The sequence below is a fragment of the Candoia aspera genome, chromosome 4 (genome assembly GCF_035149785.1).
Source record: "Candoia aspera isolate rCanAsp1 chromosome 4, rCanAsp1.hap2, whole genome shotgun sequence".
NCBI classification, from domain to species: Eukaryota; Metazoa; Chordata; class Lepidosauria; order Squamata; family Boidae; genus Candoia; species Candoia aspera.
The window spans coordinates 89397959-89417781 of NC_086156.1; the positions used below are offsets into that span (position 1 = coordinate 89397959).

A 19823-nucleotide genomic window follows, 5' to 3' on the forward strand; every position below is an offset into this window, starting at 1 on the left:
TTTAATACAAATTGCTGTATAGTCATGGTAAGGATGGTTTACAAGTATAGACAAGTATGGAAAGATACAGAGAATGTGGATAGTGTAAAGTATGTGTAGCTGTATTATCTTTCTTCTATCTTCAATCTCTGCTTACCACTTCCTACTAGCTTTCTGCACTTTCCATAATGTTGCCTTCCTCAAAAGGGAATAGCCAGAAGAATACCTGATATATATGGATGTCTATAAATAAAAGAGCCAGTAATATATTAAAAAAACAAAACAAAAACCCTGAAGATTCACGACAGGGACTGGACTATTCCCAATACGCTAGTTCCTGCAGTGTCTCTGCTTCATTATCATAGACCTGCATGATTCCCAGATTCTCTTCTGAATTCAGTCCCACTTAACATTCCATTTCTAACAATTAGTTCTTCTGGAGATGTCACATCTGTTCTTGGTGACAAATAACCAACGAGAACCTTCTTCTTTGTATAAATAAAACATGAGATGTGCAATAAATTAGGAAGTCCATTGAGAAAGCAGGAGGAAGAATGGTTATGGATTACTTCCAGGAGGACATAGAAGACTGTTTCTTAACTTGTTTCCAATGCCAATAGGTATACAGATATTGAACAAACTGCTAAATTATGTTCAGTAGTCACTGCCACTGGGATTTGAATTTGGCCATGTGGTATCTCTTTTTACTTTTATGAACTTCTGTTCATTGTATTATCTGATTACTGAACTTGAATTTCTTTCTTTCATTATATGACTTTCAGTATATTCTGTTGCTTAGAAAATCTATAAATATTCATGGTTATTATAAGCTACAATTACACTGTTATTTGAAAACTTCCAACACTGTTAGAAGAACACATGTGTATAATTTCTTAACATATACTTAACTATATATGTGAGACATATATAGTTAAGTACTTCCCATCTGACTGAATGCTAAAGACATCTCTGATGATATGACTGTTTTCATTTCCTTTGACTGGAAGTGAATTGAAGGCTAAGGCTGCATTTAGATTAAATTAAAGTGATATCAATGGAACATGACAGTCTGCTCCAGTTTTTATTTTTTTTTAACTTCTTGAAATATATCTTCTTTTTGCTTACTTTCTATGAAACCTTTTAAATATTTTTGCACAAAATTTCATACATATTTTATGATTTTTGTTTCTAAGATATGCGATTTTTGGATCTATTTCTTGTACTATGTATCCTTTTGTTCCTAGACTTCTCCAATGTGCAATTTGTTTCATACACATTCAGTGAAGCAAAAAACCTGAAGGGTAATTGTGTTCTGCTGCTTGCATTATTTTGAAAAGTATAAATTACTTTCCTCACATACCTAATTTACCTTCCTGATAAATTATCTGGACCCTTCATGTTGCTGATAGTTCTAGCTATTGATATTAAATTAAGAGCAGCCAGCAGTAATAGGCTCTGTCTACATTTCCATTGCTTATGCTGATTAATCAGACCTGTAGAGAATTTTATTTATAGTACATTTCTATAAATCTTCAAATAACTTTTCTTCAGATCTCCCTACATAATTTAGGAAGATTTTAGATTAAGATGGATGAGTATAAGCATGAATGATCAATCTTCCCACATTAAGGAGAGTTCCTGAACAGGGCTACTAACCCTAACCTTACCAATGATCTCACCCACACTTTAAATTTAGCTTAACTTTTTGAAATCAAGAGAAGGTGCTTAGAGTGCCAAGATTTAATTGCATTTTAACATCCTTTTAGTATCCAAATCATTATGTTCCTCCTTTCATTCTATCTCCCAAAGGTAATGCATTAATGTAAAATGGGTTACAAAGAGTATTTATGAGTCTTCTCTTTCAACTGTGTTTCAAGATATCATGTACATCTCAATGGAGTGGAATCAGAGTGAAATCACTGAGTTCATCTTGCTGGGATTTGGAAATCTCCATCATTTGCAGATTTTCCTATTTCTGATATTTCTGGTGATCTACATATTGACCATGGCTGCCAATGTCCTCATTGTCCTTCTGATAGTGTCTGATCAACATCTTCATACACCAATGTATTTTTTCCTGGTCAACTTGTCCTGCTTAGAAACATTCTGCAGCTCAACTACTGTACCCAAAATGCTGACTTGTCTCTTGACAGGGAACAAGACTATCTCTGTTCAAGGATGTTTTACCCAAGTTTACTTCTTACCTTTTTTTATTAGTACAGAATGTTATCTCCTCTCTGTAATGTCCTACAATCGTTTCTTAGCTATCTGCAAGCCTCTCCATTATGCCACTCTTATGAATGTAAATTCTGTATCCAGTTAGCTGGTTGCTCTTGGATCAATGGCATATTATTTACTTCTATATATTTGACTTTGATATTACAACTGCGTTTTTGTGGTGACAATGAAATAGATCATTTCTTCTGTGAGACTGTTTCATTGCTTAAAACCTCATGCAGTGATATCAGCTTTGTAAAATATGCTAATATAGTCCTGAGTTTTGGATTCACTTTTCCCCCTTTTCTTCTGATCCTGATCTCTTACATGTGCATTACTGTTGCTATTTTAAATATCCCATCAGCCATAGGCAGACAAAAGGCGTTTTCTACCTGTTCGTCTCATGTCATAGTTGTTTTTGTTTTCTATGGGTCATTAATCATTGTATACCTTACGCCAAAGACTAAAGTAATCCCAGATCTTAACAAATATTTTTCCCTGATGTATATTGTCTTGTCACCCATAATCAACCCCTTTGTTTATAGTCTGAGAAACAAGGATGTCAAGAAAGCCTTGAGGAAATTACTGGGAAGATTTTAGAAGACTTTCTAAATTAGACATTCAAAACTTGTAGCTTCTTTAAGCATGCAAAAATACATGGGAAAACAAACTAAAACAAGTGGATAATTCAACCATATAATAATTTTTAACAATTATTCCCAGTCAGTACTGACCTGTGTATTCCCACTACCTCTGTCAACTATTGTCACTTCATACACTTCCCACTAGACCAAACTGATTCCACACTTCAGGGAATAGTGGAAGTCACATATCTTTTCTCTGACTCTTCCCACCACTCATTCAGAAAAGGTTGATAAACTGTGGCAATAACAAAGAGTTGGGGTGGGGGAGGAGTTCCCTGGAATTATCATTAATTCACTGAAATTAGAAATATTTGCCTAAGGCAGATTATCTAGATCCAATTACATTAAGATTCAGGGCTTGTTCTAAGACAGAGATCCTACTATCTCTGTCAATTACAGATGGAGGAATTGGATGGAGGAATTATATGGAGCAATGTGTCAATATTCTGTCAATATGCTATCAACTATGGGGTCCTTCTGAATACCTAGCAGTGATGGGCCTGTGCGGTAATTGCTTCTGATGTTCCCATTGTCCTTCGCTTATTAAAATATTCATGGATCCCCCAGAAAAATAACTCTGTACTCTAAGCTTTGATGCCATCAGTAGGAAACATGATTGTAAGAATTTTAATTCCATTATATTATGGTGTAGATTTCAGGGTGGTGCCTGTTTTGTTATCACTGACCATAGACAAATAAATAAATAAATACTGATACCATGTCAGAATTCAAAATCAGTATCTGATATCAATAATGGGCTGGAGTAAAACAAACTCAATTGAAGCTTAATCCATGAAGTATACAGATGCTTCTGATAAACTGAAAAGTGGATAAATCATTAAGGACATAACCTCCAATGCACAATGTTATGTCTCTTTTAAACTTGAATGTCCAAGGTTGCTGGTGGCCAAGAATATGTTTGCTTAGCTGAAATTTGGTTGTAATAACATGGGCTGTATTTTGTAGGATTGCACAAAAGATTTGAAGGTGCTTCACTCACATTAGCATACATAGTGTAGCTGTCATGCGCTGCCTACTACTGAGTAAAACACAGACACTAATTCAGGGAAGATCAGGTTCTGGTTTATTTCAGCATAGTGCATAGCAGGAAAAAGCTGAGAGTGAAGGGAGCACGCCGGTGCGGGGTTTAAATAGCCCATGCCGGTCAGCGCCCCCCCCACCTTGGGTTGTGTCATCCCCCCAAGTCCTGTATGCTTCGTTGCCGGTAGGTGAGGGGTCGCGGGGCCCTGCTGGTGCCCTGGGCTTCTCTCGTAATCGTCTTCTTCCTCCGGCCAGTGATTACTTTCAGCTGGGCGATATCCGTTGCGTTCCTGCTGACAGTTCCAGGCGTGCCTCGTGATCCGCCCTGTCTTTGTCGCTCTTTCTTCCCCCTTTGCGTTCTTTTGGCTGGATTTTCCGGCCGGGGTCGTTCCCTTCTCCTCGGGGTCTGTGTCTGTTGTTGCGCGTCGCTTTGCTTATCTTTTAATCCCTTGCTCTTGTTTCCGTGGTATTGTCATGTGTGCCATTGTGCTGATGCATTCAGCTCAACGGTGCTCATGACAGTATGTATATTTATATTTGAAAGAAAGAATGATGATGTCAGCATGGCAAAATGGGTGACATGACATCGCTGTGAAAACTGAGCCTTTTCAATTGCATTCCAATGTCAAATAAAATGCATTGCAATATTGCAACACGCTACCCACCTTCCCGCCCCAAGTGAGACGGCAGAACGAAGTCTTCAGGGCCTTCCTAAAGGTCAGGAGCGATGGGGCCTGCCTCACCTCCAGTGACAAGATGTTCCAAAGGGCAGGGGCCACTGCAGAGAATATTTCTTTGCTCTGTGTACAGCCATAATCATCATGTTTAACAATGCTTAAAATCTTCCCAAATATTCTAACAGCATTAAAACATCCATAGCAAAAGGGGAAAAAATCAGTTTGGGTAGTATGAGGTAGCCACATACTGAGGATGGCTCAGTATGTTTGCTCTTGGAGCCTTCCCAGATTGTCTGTACAAGAATAAACAGATAATAGTTTCATGGGCCCTGATACTGAAGCAGAACAATATAGGCAGAGAAGATCCTTGAATCCCTTGAAACAGGCATAGCAAGACTTCAGATGATGCAGATGCCTCAATGTTTTTATGCAGGGGTCCTTTGCAAGGATCCCCTGAATGTTACATACAGCCCGATTATGTATATTCTGTATGGATAATGACAGTAATTCTATACAATTTATTTTCCCAATAGCTAGCTAGCTTGTTGTTGTTGTTTATTCGTTTAGTCGCTTCCGACTCTTCGTGACTTCATGGACCAGCCCACGCCAGAGCTTCCTGTTGGTCGTCAACATCCCCAGCTCCCCCAGGGACGAGTCCATCACCTCTAGAATATCATCCATCCATCTTGCCCTTGGTCGGCCCCTCTTCCTTTTGCCTTCCACTCTCCCTAGCATCAGCATCTTCTCCAGGGTGTCCTGTCTTCTCATTATGTGGCCAAAGTATTTCAGTTTTGCCTTGAATATCATTCCCTCAAGTGAGCAGTCTGGCTTTATTTCCTGGAGGATGGACTGGTTTGATCTTCTGGCAGTCCAAGGCACTCTCAGAATTTTCCTCCAACACCACAGTTCAAAAGCATCGATCTTCCTTCGCTCAGCCTTCCTTATGGTCCAGCTCTCACAGCCATATGTTACTACAGGGAACACCATTGCTTTAACTATGTGGGCCTTTGTTGTCAGTGTGATGTCTCTGCTCTTAACTATTTTATTGAGATTTGTCATTGCTCTTCTCCCAAGGATTAAGCGTCTTCTGATTTCCTGACTGCAGTCAGCATCTGCAGTAATCTTTGCACCTAGGAATACAAAGTCTTTCACTGCTTCTACATTTTCTCCCTCTATTTGCCAGTTATCAATCAAGCTGGTTGCCATAATCTTGGTTTTTTTTAGGTTTAGCTGTAAGCCAGCTTTTGCACTTTCTTCTTTCACCTTCATCATAAGGCTCCTCAGTTCCTCTTTGCTTTCAGCCATCAAAGTGGTATCATCTGCATATCTGAGATTGTTAATGTTTCTTCCAGCAATTTTAACTCCAGCCTTGGATTCCTCAAGGCCAGCTTGTCGCATGATGTGTTCTGCATACAAGTTGAATAGGTAGGGTGAGAGTATACAGCCCTGCTGTACTCCTTTCCCAATCTTAAACCAGTCTGTTGTTCCGTGGTCTGTTCTTACTGTTGCTACTTGGTCGTTATACAGATTCTTCAGGAGGCAGACAAGATGACTTGGTATCCCCATACCACTAAGAACTTGCCACAATTTGTTATGGTCCACACAGTCAAAGGCTTTAGAATAGTCAATAAAACAGAAATAGATGTTTTTCTGAAACTCCCTGGCTTTTTCCATTACCCAGCGGATATTGGCAATTTGGTCCCTAGTTCTTCTGCCTTTTGTAAACCCAGCTTGTACATCTGGCAATTCTCACTCCATGAACTGCTGAAGTCTACCTTGAAGGATCTTGAGCATTACCTTACTGGCATGTGAAATGAGTGCCACTGTTCGATAGTTTGAACAGTCTTTAGTGTTTCCCTTTTTTGGTATGGGGATATAAGTTGATTTTTTCCAATCTGATGGCCATTCTTGTGTGCTAGCTAGCTAGTTAAATAAATAATTATGAGCTTTCACCTGGCCCATATAATAATAATTCTAGTAATTGGCATCGTCATAAAGAACATGACGTGTCTTGTTATAAGTTTCACTGACTAATGATCCATTTTTAATATAATTTAAAATGCCAGTTATGAACTATAAAACTGTAAACAACTTGAGACAACAGCTTATTTGAAAGGCCACTTTCTTCAGTATGACACTGCATGGTTTTTAAGATCTGCAGGAGAAGTCCCTCTCTTTTCCCTACGTTAGCAGAGGCAGATTTAAGAGAAACCACAGATAAAGACTTCTTTCTGGTTGTCTGAAGGCTGTGTAACTGCCTTTCAAAAGAACCCAAACATGCATGCCTGCATATATGGATAATTGTAGAAGTTTGTCTGTAGAAGGCGGAGGGAATGGCCATGAAGGACAGGAGAAAGAGCCTCTACCAAGGCAATGGCCAGAGAAAAGGGGCTTGAGCCTGGATCAAGAAAATAATGTGTTAAAACTTCTCAGACAAGCCTCTCCCTAGTTTGCATGAAGATAAAGTGAGGGAAGGGGAAGCACATTCAGAATTGCAAAATTCAGTTACAATAAAAGTAGTCCTGGCCTGGTCTACTGGGTATGGCATTGGTTTCTTAATCTGGTCTATCTTGTTAGGCTCTCTCTCTCTCTCTTCTTTGATGCAGCTGAGCTTCTGTAAATGACCGCTCCAAAGAAATAAGGAGGATAAATCATGCTCAAAATGCAACTGCAAATGCCAGTCCACAATCCAGTTCAATTAATAGATTTGGTACCAGCTCGATCCAAAGTTTTTAATCCTGAATATAAAGGGCTTCCACTCTTCAAAGGATTAAATTCTGCTCCTCCTACAGTGAATGGAAATACTATTTTAACAAACAAACAGACAAACAAACAAACAAGTGTCTTCTGACAGTGGAGGGAAAACTTTGGATCCAGGCCAACAGACTCAGCTTAGCTTTTGTTAGACATAGGTTATTATGAATCCCATAATATTCTAAGTATAATTAAATATCAATCCATTTTATTGAATAGTGAGAAGACAGTACCCTTCGATCATTATTTAGAAACTGATTTATGTATTCAAAAATAGAGATGATGTATTTGATATTACTGTTTTGAGGGAAAAGAAAGTTGGTGCTGTTGTATTCAGACATTTTCTGGAATGTCAACATTCAGTTCCACATCTACCAATTTTTTTCACTGACTACAGCTAATTGTATAGACTTCTTTGACAAATAGACTCTTGTGATGCCAATTATTTTTACTGAAGTTAAATGTTTCCCAAAGGGGAACTTTTGTTTGATATGGTATGAGATATAAACAAAAGAATCAGGGATAGATTCATATCAAGTAATTTTACATTCATGAAAAATGGATAAAAGGAAAACACTGCACAATTTGTTTCCTGGGACAATTTGTTTCCTGACATTATTTCAGCGAATAATTTTGCCATGATAAAGGTATGTACCATATTGTTTTGCTCATATTCTTCACAAATAAAATGTTTTTATTATCAGCTATACATCTATTTTTTAAAAAATGATTTACCAAGAATGTTTAATTATTGAAAAGTATTTTAAAATCTTTCATGTGAGTGAAGATTTAAAGTGGTTATGCTCAGATGAACTGAATATAAATCAATGTAATAATGTTCAGGTGTGAAAAATAGTGAAGATTGTGAAGAGGAAGGGAAAAAAACCAGCAGCACTGTATCATTGTATGATCATCCTATGCCAAAATTAAGTATGTTCATAATTTAATGAGTCTGCTAATTGCATTTTGAGAAAGAAGCTACACTATGAGAAAAAACAGTCTTCTTTTGTTCTGTTTGTATCCTATATCCTGAATTGTATTTATTTTATTTATATCATGTGTTCCTATCAGTTCTTATGAAAATTATTTATATATTTATTTGAAATTATTTCAAAGCAGCATAAAAATAATTGGATTCTGTCTTTGAAATCATTTAAAATATATTTTAATTTCTAACTCAATTTCTTTTCTCTGAAATAGATTTATGCTTATTGATAGCATGCTTTTTCCAGGCTGTTTCCAAAGTTTCATCTCTCATGTGTTATCTGGGAAACAGTAGGAAATTGTCAGCTAAGTGTCTCATGTCCCATTCTGAAAGGAAAGTCGCAAATAAAGTTTTATGCACCAGTTCTTTTTTTTTAAATTAGAACAAAACTTTGACAGATACTTCTAGAAATATAAGCACTATATAAAATCACTTAGGAATTTCATGTTTCAAAATTATTTCAGGAGCCAGCATTGACTTATAAGGAATATAATGTGGAAAAATCAGACTGAAATCACAGAATTTATTCTTCTTGGATTTGGAGAACTCCATCATCTGCAGATCTTTCTGTTTCTAATTTTTCTGGTAATATATATTATGACCATGGCTGCCAACATTATCACTATTCTTCTGATAGTGAATGATCAAAGTCTGCATACCCCAATGTACTTCTTCTTGGGAAATCTGTCCTGCTTGGAGACTTTCTACAGCTCGACCATCTTGCCCAGGATTCTAGTTAGCCTTCTGACAGGAGACAAGACCATCTCTGTTTCAGGATGCATTACACAGCTATATTTCTTTGCATTCCTGATTAGTACAGAATGCTATCTCCTCTCTGTGATGTCATATGATAGATATGTAGCTGTCTGCAAACCTCTCCATTATACAATGTTTATGAATATGAGACTTTGTATTCAATTAGTTCTTGCCTCTTGGTTGAATAGCATGGTGTTTACATCTATATTTCTAGGTATGGTCTTAAAAATACAATTCTGTGGTCCACATGAAATTGATCATTTCTATTGTGATTCTCTCCCACTTGTAAAACTTTCCTGCAATCAGATCAGCCTTGTGAAAAATGTCACAATAATAGTTTCATTTATCTTTACTTTCCCCCCTTTTCTTTTGACACTGACATCTTATGCATATATTATTATTACTATCCTGAAAATTCCAACCACTACTGGGAGACAAAGGACTTTTGCTACATGTTCTTCTCATCTGATTGTTGTCTCTATTTTCTATGGGGCATTAATAATTGTATATCTGATACCCAAAACTGAAACCATAAACCTCAATAAACTAGTTTCTGTCCTTTACACAGTTCTTCCACCTATAGCTAACCCCCTCATATACAGCCTGAGAAACAAAGATGTCAAAGAAGCCATAAAAAAGGTGATGGCAAATATGCAAAATCAATTTGTGAATTGGAGATTGAAGTCTTGGTAGTTTCTTTCATTTTATAGATACATGAACAAAAAATAAATGAATGATTATGGAAATGAAACTACACAAAATAATTCCCCTCTCAACATTATTTTTCTTGGTAGGAAGGAAAAAAAAATGTACAACCTTTCTCAGCTGAGAGCTGCATGTGGGCTTATTCACTGGATATTATTATGGTTGTTATTTTGTAGTATGGATTTTTAATGTTTGACATTTACCATGAACATTTTAATGTTTGTTTGCCATGTATTTAAATATATATAATTCATACTGTGGAAACTTTATTGTTTTACCCTGCTATATGTACTATGAATGATTTAACAGATCTAAGCATCTATGAGTCAAATTAAATTGGCAGTATGGAAATTTATTAGATAGATAGATAGATAGATAGATAGATAGATAGATAGATAGATAGATAGATAGATAGATAGATATTCTGAATATTACTTTTTTATTATTTTCAAACCCTGTCCTTGAAAGCTCAAGGGACTGGGGAGAATACTCTTTAGCAGGTTCTATATGCCTTTGGAGAGTTCAGGGTTACTTTCCATTATTTGCTAGTCAGTTCTCCAGTTGTCTGTCCAGAGGAGGCTCTGGTATAAAGAGACCATCTGGATTGTTCCATACACCTAGCAGTGGCAATTTCATTTGAAGCAGACCATTATGAACTCCATTTATATTTTTGCCTTTCTAAACAGTGGTATTAGATCTATCTTAGTAACATGAACATGAGAAAAGACTGCATAAATCAAAGTTATGCATCTACTCTGCATCTATTTTTGTAATGAGAACTCTCCAGAACCCCCATATGAAGAGTAGGAAGGCAATTTCTCCCCAGTTGTTTTCAATAATCTAAAAATAGAATAGGCTAGTAACAAAATATCTTGACCAAGGATTTCTGCAAGTACCACAATATTTCCTATTACTTCAGTTGTAATTTTGATGCTGTTGCAACTATCAACAGAGCTGAATATTCCCACTTCAGTCACCACTCAAAATCTCCTGAGACATTGTTTTTTCTGATAACATCCAAAGGGAGATTTTTTTTTTAAATAAAACCTCTGATCTCATACAAGCTAAGGAGAACAGAAGTTGAATTACTGTTGGGTGTATAAGTTGTAGTAAGTGAATCTAGCCTTTCATTAAGCTTGCTGGTTATGATTATGGTTTTGATTTAGCTGTAAAACAGCAGAAAGCTACAGCCCATGTCATAATGTTTGTTCTGACTTGATTTATACATCTAAGTAAATTAGTCAGATTTATTATTTATTTCTAGATTTGTCCCTAGATTTGTTCCTCATGAAGGAGTGAAATGTAGTCAGGACCCAGGGATCTTGTTGAGGCTAATTCTGCTTACTTCATCTCTAGCATAAACAAAGATTACTCATGATTGTAAAAATAAAAATGTATCATTTATTGTACTGCTTAAAATATTTATTGGCATGCATGTAGCACAAGATAAATTTTAATTACTCAAAGTAATACAGTTTATTTCACCACCAAACATAATTCAGATTTATCCATTCTTGACTCAGGGGAAACTGCTCAAATATATCTTTGTTGCACATTTTGCTGTTTGATGTATAGATGTTTTATATTCCTTATATCTTACCCATTAATGTCATATAATTACAGCTAATTTTTACAACATTTTTTGTGGATGATTATGGCTACTGTATTTTCATTGCTTATTCTTGGCACAAAATTTATGTTTATATACATATGCAGTGTGTGTGTGTGTGTGTGTGTGTGTGTATGTAGGTATGTATGTGTGTGTGTGTGTATGTAGGTGTGTGTGTGTGTGTGTGTATATATATTAGTATTTTCAACATAGTAAAAGCATACAAAAAGAAACAAAAAAGGTAGAAAGTAAGATAAAGAGAGGTAAAGAGAAAAAAGGAAGTAAAGAAAAAAAAAGAAAGAAAACATACAATTGTATCTTCTGCCCTTCTTTCTATTGAGTAATTATCATCTTAATCTTTCCCCCAAAACAATTTATGTTTTCAATCTAAGTAGTAACTATTCTTTCTATCCTCTTAGTGGTCAACTTTCATTAAAGGGATCTGAAATACTTTTTTTTTTTTAAAGTATAGCTGTGAAAGTATTCAAGCCAGCAGGATAAAAGAGATAAATCATTAATTTATGTGTATGTGCATACCACTTCTGCCTTGCTCTATTTTGAATGTGTTAAATCTTTAGAATACATGAATGAAACAAGTATGCAAGTCTGATGCTTGGTAAGTCTAAATAGTAATTTGCTAGTTTTTACTTTCTTCAACAAAACTTTAGCTTATCAACAGAGCTGACACTGGAAAATATCATATTTTACTGAATTTTAGTGTTCCTATGTAATGAAGGAATGGGGTTGAAAAAAACAAAAACAAAGGGAAATCTAGAACAGACTAAAATTCTGATAGCTGAAGGGGAAGAGAAAGTTATCCTTACATCTAAATCTAAAGCCTTTTATATTTCTATACATTGGGGGTGGAGGTGGGGACAGGGGATGAAAGAGAGACTGGAAAAGTCTACATTTATGAATCCAGTTCCAGTTTCTGGATTACTAGATATGGGATTCACATCCGGATTCAACTCATGATGTGAATATTAGCTGAGTGTTTTAATTTAAATTGGTCATGCTTTGTGATGCATAGCTATATCAATACCCTGCATTAAAACAAAGTAGGTTTTTATATGTGTACTTTATTCAAATGTATTTGCAACAAGTTAATTGTGAAAATATATGAGACTGAAAAAAGTATTTTATTAAATATGCAATTCTTTCTCAGAGATTTTAAAATAATAATTACAGTTTATATATATATATATATATATATATATATATATATATATATATATAAAGTTAAATGAGCTTTTCCCAAGAGACTTGAACACACTTAGATGCCTATCAAGCTGTTCTCCATGCAAGCCAAGGATTATCGGACTAAATATTTACACCTGAACACTCCCAGTTTTGAGAAAATTGCACTGAAAAGATTCATTTAATCTAAAACTGTAGATTCTATATGAAATTGTATATGCATGGCAGAATTTATATACTTCATGTTCAAATTTTTTTCAGGAGTCATAACTTCAAATATACATTATAAGAAAGGTAATGCACAGGAGGCAAAATACAAGTACAGAGTTCTTCAGTTTGGGATTTTGGAAGTTTCATCTTCTGCAAATATTTACGTTCCAAATATTTCTAGAGATCTATACCATAATTCTAAATGCCAGCAACCTTGTCTCTTTCATGACAGTGACTGATCAGCACGCATATGTATCATTAATGTATTTTCTGGGAAATGTGTGCAGTATTATAGCAGCTCTTTCAAATATTCTCTCTGTACCTTTTATAAATGGTACAATGAATGCACTGCAGAGGAATCAAACTGAAATTACTGAGTTTATACTCCTGGGATTTGGGGAGCACCATCATCTGCAGATCATCCTGTTCCTTGTGTTTTTAGTGGTCTTCATTTCAACTATGGTGGCCAATTTCCTCACTATTCTTCTAATTATTATTGATCAATGCCTGCACACCCCAATGTACTTCTTCTTGGGAAATTTAGCCTGCTTGGAGATGATGTACAGTTCAACCATTCTTCCCAGGATGTTAGCTGCTCTCATGACTGGAGATAAAACCATCTCTGTAAAAGGATGCTTCACACAGTTTTATTTTGGATCATTCCTGGTTTGTACAGAATGTTATCTCCTCTCAGTAATGTCTTATGATCGTTTCTTAGCAGTTTGCAAGCCTTTACATTATGCAACTGTTATGAATAGCAAGGTCTGCATACAGTTAGCAGCGGGCTCATGGCTCAGTAGTACTGCAGTCATCTCTCTGCATTTGGGCTTGATGTTACAACTGCAGTTCTGCAGACAAAATGAAATTGATCATTTCTTTTGCGACATTCTCCCATTGCTAAAACTCTCCTGCAGTGGCACATTTCTGGTAAAACTTGTGACTTTCACTGTGGCATTTATTATCACTTTCCCTCCTTTTGTTTCAACTTTGGTCTCCTATAGCTACATTATTGCTGCCATCCTGAAAATCCCATCTACCACAGGGAGACAAAAAGCTTTTTCTACTTGCTCTTCTCACTTGATAGTGGTCTCTATTTTTTATGGTGCCATTGTCATTGTATATCTCATACCAAAGACTGAGGCAGTGAGAGATTTCAATAAGATCTTTTCTCTCTTGTATACAGTCCTGCCCCCTTTACTCAATCCCCTCATATACAGCCTGAGAAATAGGGATGTCAAAGATGCTCTGAGAAAGATTGCAGGAAAGATGTGGGAAGGACAATGTGTAAATCAGACATCCAAAACCTGATAGTCCCTTATAGCTTCCAAAATAATTGAACATGACCTTGCTATCAAAGTGTGATTGTTGATTTGACTTATACGGTAGTTGATCAAATCTATGGAGTGCATTTATTGAGGAGAATTAATTTAAATTATTTCAAGTTCACTTTTTTTTTCTTTTTCCCTTCATTTTAGAGTTTAGTCCATGATATGTCACCCAAATCCAAGTGTATCCCTAGCCTGAAAAAGGTTGCAGATGTTTGTTATAGATAGTAGATTGCAGAGTTCAAACTCTGATCAATGCAGAGGATTTGTAGCTAGAGCATCCCAACAAAGATCTTCTTGAAGATCTCAGCAGAGGAGAACATACAACCTGTCTATGTAATTTGGTTTTATTTATTTATTTGATTTATATTGCCACCCATCTTATGCAATATAACTGGGGGGGGGGTCACAAATAACAATAAAAACAATAAAAACAGTAAAACAAACAAACATAGAAGCCAACACAGAAACTCCTAGCACTCCAAACCATAGCACATCCCCCCACACCCATAAAAAACCTTTCTGCCTCGAGCCTCACGCTGCCCCAATGCTAGTGGGAAAAGCCAGGTTTTCAAAGCTTTTTGGAAGGCTAGAGGGTAAGAGCCTTCTGGATCCAGAGGGAAGGGTGTTCTAAAGGGCAGGGACAGCTACCAAGGAGGCATGCTGCCCAGGTCCCATTAAATGGCAACATTTGAGGGAAGGGCCCTGAAGTGTGCCCACTCTGTAATCCTAGTGGAATGGGGAGCTAACCACAGACTGAGGCAGTCCTGCAAATTTGTTTGTTTGTTTGTTTGTTCATTCATTTGTTCATTTGTTCATTCATTCATTCATTCAAATTTCTATCACTGCCCATCTCCCCCCAAAAAGGGGAACTGTCTTATATCCTGTCCCTGTGCCACTGAGGGCTTTAAATGTGATAACCAGGATCTGGAATCATACCTGGAAAGATACTGGAAGTCAATGCTGCTCACACAACAGGGGCATAACATGGGCAAAACCTGGGGTATCCAGAACTGTGTGTGCCATATTCTGCACCAGTTGTAATTTCTGGTTGGTCTTCAAGGGAAGGCTCATGTAGAGTGTAGATACTACAAAGATTTCAATCTAGACAATACTTTTGTTAGATAATAGTAATTTGCTAGTAAGAGTACTCTTGTATTGATAAATATAAAGAGTCGTATTTCTGAGTAGTAATGCCAACAAAATTTAGTAATATATGTTGAATTAGCCTTGGTTAATATATTTTCCAGAGCAGTCAGTGGAGTCCATTTTTGGCAGAGCATACATGTGAGAGTAGAATATCCCCATTTGGAGTACCAAGGGACAGATGCTAAAGGTCCAAAAGGACAACAAGAAATAGGAGTTTTTTTAAGGAATGCCCATGCCTCAACAGAAAAACTGTCTGACCTTTTTATCTTCTTGATGGGGAAAAAGAAAAGAAGGAAGGGAGAGGCAGGAACTTTTCTCCTCGCAGCCTTTGCCCAGCTGAAATTCCACTCCCCGCAGCTAAAAAGGGAGAGAGGCAGGTTGGAGTTGCAAAGGCATCTGGAAGAGAGGCTGACAGTGTAATCTGTCTGGCTGACAGCAGAGGGCTGGCAGATTTACCAGGTAGGAAATCACCTATTATATTGACTGAGGAAGGATCAAGGTTTAAAGAAGTTGAGAATAGGAGAAATGAATTTGGGAGGGAGAAGAGTTGGGTTGTTTAATTGTGGACTATGTTTTTAAAATATACTATATCTTTAAGGAGACTGTCCAGGGTGCTACATACAAAATGCAAGCTCAGAACAGACCTCTTTGCAGGACAACAACAGACTCATCCTACTGAGATCACTGAGTTTCATAAAGTTATTTCTGTATCTGTGTGAAACTGTCTGCATATCTGTATTGTTGTTTCTTAATGACAAAAATAAAGTTCTTTTCATCTGCTCATATCTGGTGATTTATTATTCCTTTTCTAATTGGATTCATCAGAAGGCAGGGGAATTGGTCCTTAGGGCCCCCTCTCTCCTGGTTAGGCTTTTTTTTTTTTTTTTTTTAAGTCTATAGGAGCTGAGAAAGGTTTGGCTTGGAAGATACCTGGATAAATTAGCTGCTGGAACTCAAGCCTAGCTCCTGTGTCATAACATTGACCACAGAAATGACTTCTGACGTCTCTTTCAACTCTAAAATTCTATGTCCCACCTATCTTCTGTACCAGCTGAAGTTTCTGAATTGTCTTTAAAGGCAGCCCCATATAGAATGGGTTATACTAATATAATCTGGACATAGTTAGTAGTTCCAAATAAGTAAAACAAAGTTTGTTTTATCTGGTTAATGATAATAAAGGCACTCCTAATCAAGACAACAGCTGAACTGTCACAGAGAGCACCTAATCCTCAAAGAGTCTCCCAGCAGTGGATCTGAATTTCATCCTTCAGGGAGAGCACACCATTCATGGCTGGTTACAAACCTCCATCAATCTTGACAATACTTCCAACTTCTCTGGGTGTGTCATGGTCTCTGTTCCAATGTTATTCTAAACATCGTAACTGTTTCCCATGCCATGGTGTTGATATGTGTTATTGTCTGGGAGGGTGCTGCTTTGATCCTTTGTACCAGCCTGTACTTCTTGCACTCATTACGATGGAATGTGTGTTTGGGTTATCAGACTGTTTCAAGGACATTTCCCGCAGACCGGCAAGATCTGTTAGGAGCACCTGTGTGATGACCTCAGAGGGAGGGGTTGGTTTGGTGGGGATAATAGTTTGAATTTGCCCACGCTTCGGCTATTCTCAGCTTTGCTTGTGAACTGCATTCTACTGTTTAATAAATCAGGATTCCTTGAAATCATCCTTGTGAGTCTGATTATGTTTTAGACAAGGCAATCATTACAGGGCGAAAGTTCAGTTTGCTCCTGGACCTCCTCAAATTTCTTTTAAATGTCTGTTCATAGACTCCCTGGGATTTAAGCATAGCTAAACCTCCAGAAAAGCTTTAAGTAAAATGTAGAAAAACACAAGGGACAAAGAGATCCTCTAGCCATTCAACAAAAGTTCTCCTACTTTTTATTCTCCAAGTCATCCAGCATTAAAAAAAAAAAAGGTTATCACTCCAGTGAGAGCTTAACATTCTATTGGAATTGCTCCAAATTATTTAAATTCTCCAGTGAAATGTTTGTCTTACGTGGCTTCAACATTCACTAGGATCTTCCTAATTGGCAAAATGGAAACCCGGTATAATTAGTATAAATCAATATGTGTGTCTTTTAGGGCAGGGAGACCTTATGGATCTGGATCTGTAAGCTGATTTCTCTACCATTATATACCTGAAACCCTTACATTTAGCTTAGCAAAATCAAAAGAATGAGAATACTTATCTCATCCAGATATTCTGTTGAATATGTGTTCAGGCTATTTTAGTTGTTTCAGTTAGTCTGCATTTAGTTATCACTCTACTTCTTCTCAACTTTTCCCTTTTTTAAAAATTATCTGTATCTCCTGAGATGTTATAAGTTTTCTTGAGATCAAATAAGCACAACAAAAATAATGCTTTGATTTCAACAGGCATTAAATACAAGCCAAGCCAGTTAAGCATAGCAATATGCTATGTGATCCATGAAGATGAATAAAGGTTGGATAACACAGATTATACTGACTGGGCTGAGAAATACTTCAATTAATATATTCACCAAAATAGAGGTATTATCATATTATCTTAATCAAGATTTTTTTAAAAAAATCCATGGCTATTTCTTACACAAGATGTATTGTCAATGAATCTTTAATATAATAAAAATATGATAATTCACTATGGATAGATGATATTCTAGAGGTGACAGATTTGTCCTTGGGGGAGCTGGGGGTGCTGATGACCAACAGGAAGCTCTGGCATGGGCTGGTCCATGAAGTCACAAACAGTTGGAAGCAACTGAATGAATAAACAAACAAAAAACCCTATTAAACTGTATATTTTATAATATATAACTCTAGGGTGAAAAAACAAAACAAAAAACCCTGTAAATATCAACTGAAGACAGGAAAATGGGGACCAGCACTGAGCTATTTGGTGATTCCTCTATGCATGGAGTTGTTGTGACCATAAAAATGACATGTGTCTGCATTTTTTAAATTGGTGTTTGAATTTTAAAGGCAATATTGATTTGATTAAAAATAAGTTTATCAATTACAAGTGACAATGCAGACATGTTTTAGCTATTATCTCTGTGTCAATTACCATTAGAATTAATGGAATCAAATATAAGTAAAGCTTTTACTTCATTTATATCATTGTAATGCTTTCTTATTTCAGCACTCTAGCACTCTCCTTCTATGGCAAGGAGAAAAAAATATCCATGGCAATTTTAACAGATTTTATCATGATTTCTAAGTAAAATGACATCAATCTGCAGTTGGCAAGCAGGTTTACAGTCATCTACTTTAATGAAAATAAAATTTAATGGAGGAAAATGTGCCACCCCAACAATCTTTGTTCAGGATTTTCTCAATTCAATGGGATGATGAGTTTGTTGAAAAGGGAAAAAATAAAAAATAAAACCGTGGGAAGGCATATAATGGGCTGTTTGACCTGAAGAAGTTAGCAACACCTCTGGATTTATCCCTATTACAGGGTGATGGTTTACGTCTCCTTCTACTTTCTTAATTCTAGAATAAATATTTTCTAAAAATCTATATTTTTATATCAGCTTCTCTGTATCTTTTCCCCCCAGCACATATGGCATTTTTACATACAAATGGCACCATGAGCTTAATGAAGAAGAATGAGACTGATGTAACTGAGTTTATCTTTCTGGCTTTTGGAGAAATCCTTCATCTGCAAACCTTCCTATTTCTGATATTTCTAGCCATCTATATTTTGACTCTGACTGCCAACTCTGTCAACATTCTTCTGGTAATGACTCATCAGCATCTTCACACACCCATGTACTATTTCTTGGGGAATTTGTCTTGTCTTGAGATCCTATACAGCTCAGCCATCCTACCCAAAATGCTAGCTATTTTGTGGACAGGAGACATGACCATCTCTGTGAAAGGATGTATAGCACAGTTGTATTTCTTTTCTCTCTTGATTTGCTCAGAATGCTATCTCCTCTCCGTAATGTCCTATGATCGTTTCTTAGCTATTTGCAAGCCTCTTCATTATGCTACTCTTATGAACAGTAAGTGTTGTGTCCAGTTAGCTGTTAGCTGTTGGGTCAATGGTGTTGTATTCGTCTCTCTCTATTTGATGCTAGTGCTAGAAATACACTATTGTGGTCTCAATGAAATTGATCATTTTTATTGTGAGGCATTTCCATTAATAAATCTCTCCTGTAGTCACAGTACAATTTTAAGTTTTGTCACACTGGCTCTAGCATTTATATTCAGCTTTCCCCCTTTTCTGTTAACAGTGATTTCATATGTATATATAATTTCTGCTGTTCTGAAAATTCCATCCACCATTGGCCGGCAAAAGGCTTTTTCCACCTGCTCTTCTCACCTGATTGTGGTCTGTATTTTCTATGGGGCCATCATTATAGTTTACTTAGTACCAAAAATGGAAACAATGAAAGTTCTAAATAAAATCTTTTCTCTGTTATATACCATTCTGCCCCCCATAGCCAACCCTCTCATATATAGCTTGAGAAACAAAGATGTCAAGGAAGTTTTGAAAAAACTGCTGGGAAAGTTGTGGAAGACCAATTCTAAATCACCAGGCTGTGCTATGTACAGATCAGAGTGGTAG

At 36.5% G+C, this 19823-nt stretch overlaps 3 protein-coding genes and 1 pseudogene across 3 annotated transcripts; all 4 read left to right on the top strand.

Moving 5' to 3' along the window:
• Nucleotides 1–1873: 1873 nt before the first annotated feature.
• LOC134496430 (olfactory receptor 10A7-like) lies at nt 1874–2796 on the top strand (annotated as a pseudogene).
• A 5993-nt stretch (nt 2797–8789) lies between these two features.
• Nucleotides 8790–9746, top strand: LOC134496431 (olfactory receptor 5AP2-like). Its single transcript, XM_063302156.1, has one exon. The coding sequence runs from the start codon at nt 8790–8792 to the stop codon at nt 9744–9746; it is 957 nt and encodes a 318-aa protein (XP_063158226.1).
• Nucleotides 9747–13113: 3367 nt separating this feature from the next.
• Nucleotides 13114–14082, top strand: LOC134496432 (olfactory receptor 5AR1-like). The gene has a single exon (XM_063302157.1). It carries the CDS (start codon nt 13114–13116, stop codon nt 14080–14082), a length of 969 nt encoding a protein of 322 aa, XP_063158227.1.
• Nucleotides 14083–18839: 4757 nt separating this feature from the next.
• LOC134496433 (olfactory receptor 10AG1-like) lies at nt 18840–19823 on the top strand. The gene has a single exon (XM_063302159.1). It carries the CDS (start codon nt 18840–18842, stop codon nt 19821–19823), a length of 984 nt encoding a protein of 327 aa, XP_063158229.1.